General features: G+C 35.7%; 1 protein-coding gene across 1 annotated transcript in view; it reads right to left on the bottom strand.

Moving 5' to 3' along the window:
• LOC141448254 (uncharacterized) overlaps positions 1 to 14,532 on the bottom strand; it is a 105,211-nt gene extending 90,679 nt beyond the window's left edge. Inside the window, exon 1 of the mRNA XM_074116500.1 lies at positions 13,461 to 14,532. Within this exon, the coding sequence (XP_073972601.1) occupies positions 13,461 to 13,794 (334 nt within the window). The 5' untranslated portion in view covers positions 13,795 to 14,532. The remainder of the gene's footprint in view (positions 1 to 13,460) is intronic.
• Between the last annotated feature and the right edge of the window lie 1,011 nt (positions 14,533 to 15,543).

Genomic DNA, 15,543 nt, shown 5'->3' with positions numbered 1-15,543 from the left:
GAAATTTGTTTTTGTGTAAATCAATTTTCTTCCCTTCCCGAAGTGATTGTAATTAAAAATAGAATAAAGATTCATGAACTAATTTATATTATTATTTATTACTTTTGAATAAATTATCCAATGATTTATTCATAGATTTTTGAAAGTTACTTTCAAATTGAATTTAAAATTCATCCTCCTCTTATTATAACACTCAGTTTCTCTTTCTCCTTTTTTTAAAAATGTCCGCAGAAAATATTTTGCCAGAAGTGAGAAGTTGATTAATGCGGCCCAAAAAGCTGTGAATTCTTTTTCCAGTTCATGTAGCTTTGATGCTACTTCAAAGCTCACTCTCATTCGCGTCGATATCGCCACAAAGTCTAGATGATTTACTGCCGGCTCTAAGAGATATTCTTAGTGTTTAACGAACCAATAACTTGATTTCTATCAAGTCGTTGGTTAACTTTGGCGCATTCTTGTATTTTATATAACCACTGTGTCCAGATACAATTTGGTAGCTCTAAATATTGATTTCAGTATTTTGGAACTCTTCTTCAGGAAGTATTGTTATACAAAGTCTGAAATATCACAGACTGGATAATGGAGAATGCTGGAACAAGACCTGAAGAACATCTCGCACAGATGGAACCATATTCCGAAGTGGCAATGAATGTCCATGATGGATTTTTGCCCTTTTTTCTGAGATTTTCCCCGGAAATGGTTGCTGCGGGTTCCTGTGAGCGTCACATAAACTTCACCCAACCCTTTCATTCAAATTATTTTTCTCGTAAAATTTATTTTAGTACTGTCCTAAGAAGGGATGAGGCTTTACTCTAAAATGCCATCTCATAGTAACGTGTACAGTTCTACACACTGTATTCCTTTTACTCAGGAGATCACAAGACGTGAACCTCAGGTGAGTAAAATCAAATGATGAAGTTTTGAACGATTATAAAACTTCCTTTAAGATAAAACCTCTCAGGATTCTGTAGAACCACCTGTGAATAGGTCTACTTCCATCTGGGAGTCTGGAATTCTGCTTTGAAGAAAGGAAGAGACAACCACTGTGGTAGGCCTGCCGCCTTTCCGTCTCAAAGGCTGTACGAACTTCACCATGTTTTGAAAATATGCCTCGATTAAGAAGAATCATTTTTAGCCGTCTTCAGCTTTTGGATTAAGGAAATAGAATCAAACGAATAAAGAAACCATGACAACGAACAGCCCCTTAGTTTGCTCCTCCATGGAAAAGAAAACAGAAATATTAAAAGTAAAATTTTACTTTGCATTGTTTTGATTTAAACGAGTGACGGATTGCGCGTGACTGACTAGATCACAATTACTACTTAAACCAACTTCCCCCCACTAGTTCTACTCGGATTACAGCGGTCCGGAAATTCAATTATTCGGTCAAGAATAGCTGTCCAATGTAGCGACTAATGTACGCAACTGAGTGCATAGAAAACACTGAGTGTGCGTTTAACACATTTCACTTGGTAATCTATATTTTCATTTTGTTAATCAGCTGTTATTTTTAATATTTTGGCTTTCTAAAAACAGCTGTTTTTATTTTCTTGTCACAAATGATTAAAAGATTGTTTGTAGTAAACCAAACTATTAGGTGGCTGAATTCAATTCATTTTATTTACTTTTATGAAGCCAATTGTTATTTAAAGTATTATGTGGGTTAAAGTACCAACGCGGAAAAACTCTCAGCTTTATTAGCATTATAAAGAAGAGATATTGAAAATGTATCTATCAAACTTTTCCAATTTGTATGAAAAACTTGAACTGCCCGGCGATGGAAAGTGTTGCCTCTAACTAGAGACTACTGATTGACGACTGATAATCAGTCACTAAAGCCTTTAGTCTTGGTTAAAAAAAAAGAAAAATTGGCGAAATAGGACCTACACCTGCTGCTTCAAGCATCTTTCCGCGGAACCTTTTCGACACAATGTTCGGTTCTTTCGACTCTTTGACAATTTAAAGGTCTTCATAAAACATCAATTTCTTCGTAATTATCGATGCATCGAGAATCGCCACTAAAGCTGAAATATTCTACCTGAATACTTAAATGGCAAGATTGTAACCTCTCCAAGCGCAGGGGATTTTGGGACCCCTGCAACAATCGCAACGGAAACTACTGCAAGGAAGTACAAATACCAGAATAGTAAGGTTCATTCAATGCTATAAATTGCACGGTAATTGTTCGGCTGCAATTGTAATTATTGGCCGGATTGATTACAGTCATTACTGACATGTGGGCAATTAATATCATATAAATCATATATTAGTCTTTTAAATTATCATTTTAAACGGACTACAATATAAAGTTTTTATTTTATTTTAAATGCAAATTAGATTCAGCAGCGGCTTTAAAAAGCTGGATCGTTAATTACTTTAACTCCTTAATTTCGAGACGTTTTCGAGCTTGACTTATTTATGAAGTTTGTTTTTCCAAAATTTAAAAAATCTACATTTGCATGCTGAAATTTAGTAATAGAAACCTAATAAAAGTTTTTTTTTTTAAATATTTTAAGGAGGATCAGTCTTGGAAGACTAAAAGGAAGCCCTGTGTCCTATTATGCTGGGATTTGGGTCCTGTAAAGTTTGTTGGCAGGAATCTCTTCAAGACTCCTTAAGAAGAACAGCATTGGGGTTGTTCATTATAGTTGTAGTTTAGCCCGAACTAAAGTGCTGTAATTAGTTTCTGTGATCACATTCATATTCCGAGATGGGTTAGCCCTCTCTCTCCCTCTCCAATCTTTATGTTAAGGGCAGCTAAACTCGAGTGTGTGTTTGTGTCTAATAAAAAATAAAAAAAAAGGTTTTCTGTTTGCTTTTTGATAAAATAAACTAGAATCAAAAATATCTTTTAAACTACTGTTTTATATCTAAAATATTCTTTTAAAAACCCATTACAGACTAAGAGTTAATCTCCAATCTAAATAACACGTTACCAAACAACACCGTGCAAACTACTTTCAGTATTAGAGCCAGAGCTCTGACTTAAATATGGAGGCTGTGCTAAGTACGTCGTCGTTAGAGCGGGTTCTTCATCAGCAGCAGCTGTATCCTGTAAAGAGAAGGTTGGTCCGTCTTTTCTGGTAGTTCGTGGCTCTCTGCACAACCCCCTGTGATCTTACGGATCTTATCTGGCTTTGATGATGTAGGAATACAGCGGGACTTCACTGGACCATTATTAGCATCCCTATCTCACATTATTTAACTGTTTACTCTAAAGTATAGGATGCTGAATTGCTAAGTAAACAGAAATTTGAATTTTTTTTTTTTTTTATTACTTTGCTTGTAGCCAAACTAATTTTGATCTGCTTGTTTGATCTGAAGTGGACGATCAAGTTGGCCGGCCGCCTGAGGTCGATAAGCACTAATAACAAAGCAGCAGAGCTTCCGTTTTCACTAAATCATCGATTTCGACTCAATGCGGGGTAAACTGTAAATGTCAGATAATTAGAGTCAGATAACACCTATCTGTTCAAATTATCTCGCAATGGGATCCTCATTCGCCCGCTTATCTTGCCAGAAGAAAACCACGGCCACCTAATTGGTCAAATGTCAACGTGGTGTTTTTTCGAAATTTAGAGTTGAAACTTGGCGATAATAAATGAAAAAGTTTGGCAGTATCTTCTCTCAACTCACTCTTGAATCAATCAAACATCGAACAAAAGATGAACAGAACTCAATTTTGATGTATAATACCTTCCATTTTAATTATTAGTTCAAATATTGGACAATTAAGTTCTAGTAGTATTCTTGTAAAATATAATATTTTTAATTATTTCTATAAATCGTTTAAGAGTTCAAATTCTACTCCTTTTTTTTGATTCACGGATATTTAAGCAAGTAATCAGTTTAACAAATTGAGCGAACAATGTCGCCCATGTGTTCATCGCCTAAAATAAACATCACATTTTGTAACCAGTTCTTTCTGGATTTATGTTTCAATTTGTTTTAACAAATATTTTATGCGCTTGCGCATGACTAGAGGTTGCGCCATTTTGTAATTAATAATTTATTAATTTTATTAGTTAAATTTACGGTGATTTGATGACGCACTATTTTGACGGTGAATAAGTATTTTAGGCATGAAAACTGGCAGGAAGCTGCGATTATAATTTAACACAGGACCTGACTGCAGCTTAGCGGTCGAAAACCGTTTCGCGCCCAATCCCAATAATACTGAATATGGCCAAAGCTATTCTAGCGAAATCTGCCACCATCGCTTTATATCCTGTTTTTCATCGAACGAACTAAAACAAATTAATAAAAACTACAAATTCCCAGAACTTGCCTCATTTTAGAGGAGAACAGAGAATGTTTCTCGTCATAACCACTTGCAAAAATGCTGGCCAACTCTCACTGGCTTTGGCGTAGGGTTTGTTGAACTATAATATCTGTGCATGTAAAGGTTAATGATGGTTATTATAGGGACAAGAAGAACTAATAGGGCCAACCCCTTGAGCCCTAAAGTTGTGTGTTCTATAACCTCCTATAACCTCGGCGAGCCCTCTAAGGACTGGAGGCTCTAATGGAACATAGATTAATGCTAGAATCGTGTTTTACACTGCCTTCTATATAAAGTAAAAAGTATGTATTTTCTATTACATTACTGTGGTTCTCTTCTACATACATTATCTTTTTAAGTAAAGGAAACCTTTTTACAACCTCCAGAAGAACGTTTTCAAACATTATTTCTGTTTCTTTTGGTAATCGATACATTCATTTGCTCAGCTAATTAAGCAATCTCGATTTCTTGAAAGTAAACAAAACGTTTTTCAGCGTTTCCAGAAGCTCTTCTAAATGTGTACAACTTAAAGCTTAAATGCAAAAAAGAATATACTGACAATAAAAACAGTTCTCTCGCCGAATAAAGCTGGGGTTTCTGCTAGGCAGGAACGATGGCGTAGCTTGGTGAATCTTCATAAAAGTGTTCCGTTTTTTTTTTTTAATACTTCCTACCAATGCAGTATTTTAGGCGTGGGCCGTGATTTTAGAATCTTTCCCCCCTCACAAGGGGAAATTTTCCCATGAATAATAATAATCGAAAGCCCCCCTCATAAATTAAGAAAAAATTGTTTACAAAACAAAAACTAGTTTGACTGTCAGTTAAATTCCAATTCTTAAAAACAGCTGATTTCACCATCACCAAAAAAAAACAAATTAAGTCATATGATTGTTGTTTTGGGCAGCCATTTTTTTAGAAATCGAATTACAACTAAAATGAAATTGTTTTTCTAAAATCTAGAAAGAGAAAATCAGTTTGATATTGGGAAATTCTCTTACTAAAACACATATCGCCCTCTATTGATTGTGGAGTACCAACCTTTGAACTCCTTGACGGACGTCAATTAATGACGGATTGAGGGTAACTTGAAGTTTGCTGAAAACTTGAAGTGAAATAAAGTTTAATGTATGATCTCAACCTGAGAAGGTTAAGTTTATTGTGTTATTAATCCCCGTAGTTGGAAATATTTCTTTATTTTCATTTTACGAGGTTTTGTTATTTCGTCAAGAAAATTCCTTTCTCTAAATTTCACCCATTTGATTGATTATTTGAATTATTTTGAGTTTAAATTAAAACCATTTTCACCCTAACCAATTTGGAAAATATAAAATTTAGACTTCAAGGAAGAGAACAAATTTTCTGATTGATAAGTTTTCCACAAAAGGTGAATTTTCTTGAACATGTCACTACTCCAAGGCAAACTGAGAGGTTGGAAAAGTAAGCAACAAGATGGCCACCGTCGAATTGGTTTCTGACCAACTTTCAAATCAACGCAAACTTACGGCTAATCGATTGTAGTCGATTTTGGAATGCTAGCAATAATTAAATACCCTCATACTGGCACACAATTCCTTGAAAACTTGTCTAAATGTGGAAAAAAATCTATTTTCCTTGGAAAAACGTAAAAGAAATAGTGATTGGCTCTTAGGTGAGTAAATAGTTAAATAAATCGTTGGAGCTATTTTATAGAAAATCGTGAAAAACTATAAAATCGCTTGAGTAAGGGCCGACTTCCTGCGATCGGGTTCCGGCCAATTTGTTGGTAGTGGCAACGACAAAGTGCCAAAATAAAACTTATCTAAAAGTTTTCTTTAATTTTTTGGGCTTTAGGCTAAGTTGTTAATACACACACCCGGGTCACATTCTTAATTGAAATTTCGAGGTCGAAAAGTAGACGTCGATCGCGATACTTAAAAAAAATCTTAGAAATTAAATGCAAACAGCCTAACCGAGAAAAATGTCATTTACTTTAGCGATACGGTCACATCCGACGTTTCCTGCAGATATCCAGCTTAAAGCGCAAACTCCCCTGAAATATTTGAGTTCATTAACTTCTTATAGTTCTCTCTTCGAACCTGGACAAAGAAATTGAACATCCGGTATCATGTTCTCGCTCTTACTGCACTTGACGTAATTACACATATTTTTTTTTTAACTTAAAATTTGTATTAAATAGTTTGCGTCAATTTTAAAATTGACCCCTGGCAAAACTTCCTTTTAAAAGGGATAAGCGGAAATGACAAAGATACTGTTGGCGGAAACATGACGATGCTGCTCCTTATAACCCCAGTAATATTCTGATCTCCTGTTGTATAGGGTAGCGACAGTGACAGAATCGCTGCGAAGGAAATCCGTTGGTTTATCTTACGTTTCTTCACATCTACTTCAGAGGGCCTCCTGGGATGCAGATTTAGATATCCCTGGTTCATACTCGGTAACTTTTATATTCCGATCAAAAGGGATGACTTGAAAACAACACTTACTGGTCTGTTATACGTATTAATGTAAAATATTTTGTATTGTATAATAAATACTTCGTTAAATTTATTTTTAATATAGCTAATAAATAATCAGCGACGGTAAAAACAAAAATATGCACGGCCTTTGTAATAAATAAAAATTCATAAGCTCGCAGCTCTTATATACTTTTATTTACTTTGTAGTTGTGTTTTAGTCACATTGACTTATAGTTGTGCATGAGTATATAGCCAGAGAGAGAGAGGAGATTGTGGCAGCACTGGCTGTATCCTGCGAGACAGTACTACCAACTGACAGAGAGATAGCGAGTGCTTTTGAGGAGGCTGTGCCCAGCTTTGTACCGGGGGGGTGGTTCCCGATTAAAATAAAAATGATTTATGTATGAAATATTTTTTCTTGTTTTTGTTTAGAGAAAGAGAGAGTGAGGAGTGAGGGATGGAGGAAGAAGCAGAACCAGCATCCCGTCAGTGAAGGGGCGTGGTCGTACTCACTGCCTGCTAGATCTCTCAGACTTATCTTCCCTCTAAAAACAAAAAAACAAAAAAACTCGTAGAGTCGAAGCTCTGTCCTGCGTAAGATCCAGTCGGCTTACCTGCCCTTTTTAAACTTAACAAAATAAGAGAAGAAGTCACTTCTAGTTGCCTCCTACCTCCTCCGCAGACTCCCAGGAGGAGGACCTGGTGGTGGCAAAGCTGACTAACCAAGTTGTCCATGTCACCTTCTACTGGACAACTGTCACGATTTCGGAGTTCTTTCTCATCTTCAAGAATTATGCATTTCACCTACCTCTTCACTCCTCTATCTTCGAGGATTTCCGAGTTTAGTAAATTTCTCTTTTGGCCATATATCCCCCATTTGACCCAGTCGGTCAGTTCACTGCCCGGAAAAGGCGTCTCTGAGGTTGTTTCTACAGTTTGCTAGGCTTCCGCCACAAAGTTTCCGACTTGGACAAGACCTGGTTGGATCCTTCAACTTGAATCAAGAGTTTTTTTCTCTCCAGATGACGCTGACGTTAATAGGGTACTAAGGGAACTGTGACGTCTCGCTTCCTTTAATCTCTAACCCTTACTTTGCTCTCTTTTCATTATCTGTTTTCTTCTTCTTTTTTGCAGGAACACAGTTTCTCAGCTGCAGTTCATACATCAGGAGATGATGAATTTATGTACTCGTATAAATGCATCACAGATACAATTAGATATAAACTTCTAACCTGCAATCCTGTTAAAAAGTTCCCCTTTTAGATGATATTTTTCTTGTTTTGACCGCAATCCTCATCTCTCTTATAGGATAATTCTCATACTTTATTGGGTAATAAATATTTCCTTTCCTTTAACATGGCCATTTTTCTTTTCTACCCGTCCCGTACTAATTGTCGTTATTTTCAAGGTAACTTTTAAAATTTACTGCAAAAATTTGTGAGCATTGATTCGTGGTTTTATGAAAATTCAATGACGTTAACTGCATTAGGAGCAAGCTGTACCAGTATCTTGTTTCAGATTTTTAATTTCATTTATGAAACAATAAAACGGAAACAAAATATAAAAGTTACCAAAAAGTGCTTTTATCGCTTCGCCTTGTACTTCGCGAGAAGAAAAGCATAAAAATTGGAAAAGCTCAGAGGACGTTAAAACTGAAGGAAACCCAGAGGGAAAACAATTTCCCAAAAGGTTGACTAGTTCACTTATTAAAAATTTTAAAAAACGAAATAATTTAAACCTAATTTAAAATAAAACTTTCCTAAGTTTCATATCTCGTTTAAATTACAGTAAAATTTAATTTGACGATGGAACTAAACGACACAAACGATACAATCAAAAGTTTAATCAAAGCGATTAAAATGTTCTTTTTGTAAAAGAAATATTTATTTGAAATTTCAAAACAAAATATTTAATAAAAATGTCTATTATTAAAACTAACTTGGATCTATACAAACAAAAATAAATAAATAAACTAAATAGTTTGTTTGTGCGGAAAAAAGAAAGAAATTATCTCAACCCAAAACTAACAAATAATGAAAGCTGCCATTGTCACGATATAACAAACTAACAAAGCCGACAATACCAACTCACAACAATGAGCCGACTATTAAAACTGAACACACTATTTCTACCACCAACTAAACATTTATATAAAAATTTAAAGCTATGTTGTTAATGAATTATTATTATTATTATTATTATATCTAGGAGGTTGTGATTATTTTAATTGAACAGCTCAATTATAACAGTTTTTCTTGCGGTTCTAATGTACATTATTTAGTATATATTACAATAAAATAATACACAAATTAACGTAAATTTATTTGATGACGCGAATGAATGAATGCAGAAACTTTCAGCAAGTTTCCGGTTACCGCACATCGTGAAAAGCGGGAAAAGAAGTTTCGCTGCATTTCTTTGCGCTTTTCCGTTTCGCTTTCCTCAAATAGTAAGTTTTTCTTCCACCTAACACTTTTCTCTTAATTATCGCAATTATTTGTTCGACTCTTTTTTTTTTAAAAAAAAAAAAATTCAATTCGATCTAAAAATAGATTTTAAACAGAGATGCTGATAGATAAGAAAATTAGGGAAACATTTGAGAAAATCTTGTGCAAGTTTTTGTTCAAGATTGGCCACACCTCTAGCTGAAGATTTTAGCCTTAAGTATGCTTCAACGCATGATTGTTTGTGCTGCTAACAAACATTGTTTGTAAATATGAATATCTAGGTTTCGTGACCGTAAATTATTGAACTATGGATTCAAGATTGGTGAGGAATCGATCCAAATAAAAAACAACAACTCGTCTTTTTGCCCATCTTTTGTCTTTTGAGTTGTTGTTTTTATTTGGATCGATTCCTCGCCAATTTTGGATCCCTAATTGCTCATAAAGTACGTTTGAAATTGCAAACAAACGTGCCTAAAATTAATAAAATAACTTGATTCAATTTGTACACAAATTTCACCCATGTGTAGCTCTGACAATGTACGGGGCGCGATTTTAGTCTTAGAATACGAACAGTTAAATTAAATTATTTAAATAAAAGATCAACAAGGAGTTTTGTAAGAAAATTCTCGCATTTTGTTTCTTAAGGAGTTCGAGATTTGCTCAGAAAAAAAATTCTCTAAAAACGCAAGAATTTTATAATTAGCTTTCTCAGTTTTAATTGAAACAATTATTAAAGAAAAATTCATTTTTTGGGAGGATTTTGTGGGGAAGCTGCATCGCCAACATTACGAAAACGGGAAAACGTAATCAGCTTATTGTACTTATAAAACCACAATTTCTATTTTCGAAATGATTTTCGGCTTCTTATTCGAAAATAAATAAATAAATAAAAATAATTTTAGAACATCTGGTCATATTTGAGAGATTTTGTTTAATAATTTGATTTTGATAAGGCAATAAACGGCGATTTCTTGAACTATGATTCCAACGATAAGGACTAGCGATTTTTACCGCAATAAGTTTGTAAACTATTCTTATTTGCAGAATCATCATTTCGTGGAACAAGAAAACTTAACGCGCCGTTTTTAAGGCAATAAATCGCTTCGTAAATACAACATTCAATTTAAAACTATTCAGATAGTGAATTTAAAAAATTAAACACGATCTGATATTTCTTTTGCAATAATTGTTTATTTATTCATTCCCGGAAAATGGGTTTTTCTGCGGGAAAAATCTCAAAAATTATAAAATTACAAGAAGTTCCAAATTGGTTTAGTTATTTTCCAGTTCTCATTTCTTATTCTCGTAATTTACGTTACACTTATTAGAATCTTCAAAAAGAGACCGATTTTTCATTCAAGTTTGTCTAATTTCTCGGCTACAGATTTAATACATGTTCTTATATTGTATTATGTAGAGATAATATGTAGAGCTATCATCGAACAATAGAATAGATTCTAATACTTTTGATTTAACTATCAGGACTTGGAGCATTAAAAAAATATATATTTCGCCTAAAAAAACCAACATCAATGGACCCTTCCTAAACTGAACCCAGCATCTAGCGGCCACAAAGCAGATTTCTATTTTTCTACATTCTTCAAAATCGCACTGAAAACAAAACACACGGCAAATTGGTTAAAAGATTTTCCACTTGATCAGCTAGCGCGCAGCAGACATCGTATGAGATAGATTTTTTAGAACATGTACGATAGATACCGGATGAAGAACTGTACGCGATAAGCAGGAGAATAGGAATTGAATGAACTGAGAGAGAAGAAGCAGAAGAAGGAAAAGGAATCGGGCAAGAAGCAGACTGGACCAGCTTACCGCGGCCGTTCGAGCTCAGTAAATGTTTTATTAGCGAAGACCACAGCGTCGGCCAACATCAAACAAATGCCTCGGCCAGCGCGGAAATATGTCCCACGCGGATTCCAAACATTCCCTTTGAAAAACCTCTCCGCACAACTATCTGTTTATATTTTTATTCTATTACTTTCTTTTGAATCGCCGTTTATATTATTATTCTATTATTTTTTACAGGTATTTTTAATTTCTTTATAACCAAGATATTTACACACAAAAAATTGAGATATTTTTTTAACTTTATTCAAACCGTTCGAAAGAGTGACTAATTTAAAGATTGGTCCAGTTTGCCTTAAAGATAAAGATAAATTAATGAACACTAAAATAATAAACACTCGCTAAAATGAACTAAGTTTTATTTTAACGAATCCAATTTAAAATAGTTTTAGATCAAATTTGAGACGTTTAAAATAAACAAATTTTCTAATTATAAACCACATTTTTCCCGTAAAATTCCTTTAATTTTGAATCTTCTTGCAAAACGCCGCGCACTTTCTTAAAACTTTAAGGTGTTCTAAACACCTTTCTAAATACAAATTTTAAAATTTAAATTAAACTTTAAACGAAAACAAAATACCCATCATTTAATAAGCATTTTGAACCACGGAACATTTAGACACGCTATTTTGTAGAAGTAAACTTAATTCATTGTATGTAGCATTTCACGGCGAAGTCAGTTAGCGATTGACTTCGGTATTTTCTGCAACTATACTGCTCCTTAGTAAAACGAATCCTTATTTTTAAGTCAGTACAATGGCCAATTTTTTAACGTCGCCAAAATTAATAGCAAGATGTTATTTGGTCAAATAAAAGTGGTAATTTCGAGGAAAAGGTTCGGCTATGATTTATTCTTCATTATTTAAACTTTTTTCCCAATTTTTTGTAATAGAGAGTTTTTCCGACTAAATCCACTTTTAGCGGTTACAGGGAGCGCATCAGAATTTAGCTGAGCCACGCTAGCCTACCAATTTCGTTTAAAGCTTTTTATCGCCAGAGAAAAGACCAAATCGCGCAAGCCCATTCTTAAATTGAGCGCATTGTTAACAATTAGAAGGGGAATTGTACAAAAGAATAAAATAAATAAGGGACCAAATTTTGAACATAAAAATGCTCTACAATATCTTATAGAATTGTATAAATTAATTAATAGTAGACCAAACTACTCTAGATGTTTACTGTGATTGCGACTCACTAATACCCGCCGTGGCGTTCAACGTGATGCTAAGAAAACTACTTCGCAACTTGAACCGAGAACTAAAACTGAACAGGGTAAAAAGTACGAGAACCAAGTAGTCACATTAACAAAACCGTCAAATTGGATTTCGTCAAATGAATTACTTAAAAATCAATTTCTATTTTATGAAAGATATTTTATATGTTCAATGTGATTATCATGGTAAGTATTACAATACATCATCGCTAATTTTTCGAACACTAACACTTTAAATTAAGCTCGCCCATTCTTTAAACTGTGCCAAGTTTACCGCTGGATTTAAAATTACAATTTGGAATAAACTAAACGATCTTTATGCGCGCAATGGACCGCGAGAATAAGCCCAATTGATTCCCTAACGGACAGCAGAGGGTTTATTTTACGCCCCCAAAATTAATACTAAAACAGAACTAGTCTAAGTCTTACTCCCACCCTTCTGAAGTAGTCTAACTAAACTAATCACTTTAGGACACCTTCATTGTGTTTGTTTAGAACAGACGGCTTGTTTAGATAATCAACTATTTACCGTTGCACTTAGCTGCAATTGTGTTTTTGGAATCCAAATCATAGGCTCCGTTCTTTAAATTAAATTAACGGCCACTTAGTCGGAAAAATCGGTAAAATTCAAAATTGTTTTTCCTTATTAGAAATTTTCCCGAAAAGAAAAAGCACTAACCGTGTATTATTTTATTTTCTTTAAATATCTTCTAATTTCCTAAACTCATCAAACAAATCCTGTTTATTTTTAATCTAAAAAAATTTATTCAACAGTTTACTTTTTCAATTTTGATCAGCGGAATTTAAGTAAAATGTTTTACGAGAGTGTTAAATGAAAACAAAGTCTCAAAATTGTGTCCGAGGTTTTATAAAACTAAATATTTTATAAAAGATTAATTTTCTTTGTTTCTTGGTTTCTAGATGTTCGTTTGGCGGTAGAAAATTTTAGACAAATATATGCTTAAATTTAAGCGAATTCTCTACAAAATTTGTATTTTGTGGATTGACCAACCAGCGGTTTGTTGAAAACGCCATGGCGTAGTACACAATTTAAAATAAAAGAACAAAACGGAAATTGACGTTTGACAAAACACGATCTAGGCGGGAATCACTAAACTAGGCCGTGAAGTTCGGGTACTGAGCCAAAAGGTTCGGCTGGGAGGATTTATTGAGAAAAGCAAGTAAGAATAAACACTTACCGTCTTTGGGTGGCGACGGACACTGTGGTGCATAAGTTCCCAGATGGTATCCAGTATAAGAGTTATGATGCATCGGTGGAAATGGATAAGCGGAAAGTGCGGCTCTAGGACTGGCAAACCCGGGTCCTTCATGATGGCCAGGATTGCCTTGGCTTTGTTGTGGTGTGCCGAAATGATGCGGATGGTAGGATCGTACAGGATTGTAGCTGTGCTGTTGCAGTTCGATGAAAGCTGATTTGGAAGTCGGAGGCGCCGGGGTACCCGCCCCCGTCGAATCCTGGTGCACACCGCCAGCTCCGGCCAGATGATGGTGATCCATATCCCCGGCGGCCATACTCGTCGGCGTTGGCGTGTTCGAACCGCCAGAGGCCCCTTCACCGAAGGGGCTCCCTAGGTCTGTGTAATTCAGCGTGGTGAACACTTAATCACCCGGTCAGAGATTTTTTCCTGTTTGCTTTCCGGTCGCCTAGGACCAATAATTTTCTGGTTTTGATGGAGATAGTTTTTGAAGAGTATTTTGCACAGCTAGATCCCAGCCGGCCGCACTGATTCTTCCTTCAATGTCACACCAGGAGGGGGAAGGATCAAATTTTGGCAGCTTGGCTCAGTTGGCAGCCATGGTCGCGGCTCCTCAGCTTGGTCCCAAAATAATTGAAAATTAAAAAACAAAAACAAACCAACAAAAGCACTACACTAATACATAAAATGCACTTCTATGTTATCATAACACACACGCTGCGAGCTGTCGCGAGATAACAACAGGTGGCCCACTGCACTGATCCTCTTCAAGATTAAAAACAATTGAAGATTACCAAAAACAAAGAACAAAAAGAAAAGAAAAACTAATAATAAACAAAATTGGCCCAAATGATGAGGTCCGGCCGGCCCGATTACCGCTAATTATGGGTCCGTGGTTTGCAGACGGGGCGTAGTCCGAAACACTGACCGCCACTTTAATGAGCTCCAATCTATATATATATATAAACATAAAAAAATATGCGAGCTGTTAACCGAACGGCAACTCTAATGGTAATGGGGCCGAACGGCAGGGCCGGAGCAGGTTGCGGCGGGAACTTGCGGCTAGGCGCGCCAGGGAGCAGCACTGCTCACAGGCAGCCCCCACCAGACGGCTATGGGCGGTGCCGGAGTGGGGCGTACTCCACACCTATTGGGTCTCTAGGCGCACACTCCGGCCCACGGCCACTATCCCCTCCACTGCTGGTCGCCTCCATCCACCCCTACCAGGCTTTATCTCCTCAACAGTCCCTCTCTGATAACACTGCTCCCTCTAGCTTGCGTCAAGGAGATACCCTTGTGATAAAAGCCACGGTGAACCATTTTTAAATTTCCTTATTCTTAGCTACCGATATAATTTTTTTTAATTTATTACGTTTGTTTTCATATTTCGTTTTATGTTTTCATATTTGACCAGCAGCTCGTTTGTAGATAGCATTTTTAAAAACCGTTTACTTAGGCTCGTTAAATAATATATCGAGCGACAGAGTTTTATCTTAAACTTGTGCTTGGACCTACCACTACTAATAGGGGCTTTGAGCCTAGTAAGGAATATCGCTCTCGTTCAGCGCAGGCTAAAATCTTTATTCTTAATCGAGATGATCGTCTTTTCAAAATTGTAGCCTACGAAATAGTAAGGTAAATCTAACTTTGGTTCAAAGAGTAGCACATCAATGTTTAGCCGTTTCCCCAGAACTGCCGGCTTATTCTTGGGAAAACGTGACCAATGAAGATCGACTTGAGAACAGCAGTGGCCAAATCCCAAGAAAATAGTAACTATTCCCTTGTTGAGTTCAAAGCGGAAACAGTGAAATATTAGCATAATTTCTAAATCGTAGTAATTCAAATTTGATACTTTGAAACTGTGACTTAGGACGCCGATAATCTGGCGGAAGTCAGCTGATCGGAAGAGCCAATTCACTGAATAGTTTTTAATTTAATTTTTCTCGAAAACGGATACCAAGACTTCCGGTAAGCCCACAGCTGTAGATCTGGCATTTGAAGCATTATTCCAGGAAAATGCTCCTTGTGGCAGTTCTGGGGGAGAGGTGAGCTTCACTTTGCTAAT

The sequence above is a fragment of the Rhodnius prolixus genome, unplaced genomic scaffold (genome assembly GCF_049639745.1).
Source record: "Rhodnius prolixus isolate KJV_2025 unplaced genomic scaffold, Rpr scaffold_13, whole genome shotgun sequence".
NCBI lineage: Eukaryota > Metazoa > Arthropoda > Insecta > Hemiptera > Reduviidae > Rhodnius > Rhodnius prolixus.
The sequence above is the reverse complement of the archived record's forward strand: the minus strand, read 5'-3'. Positions and strand labels throughout refer to the sequence as shown.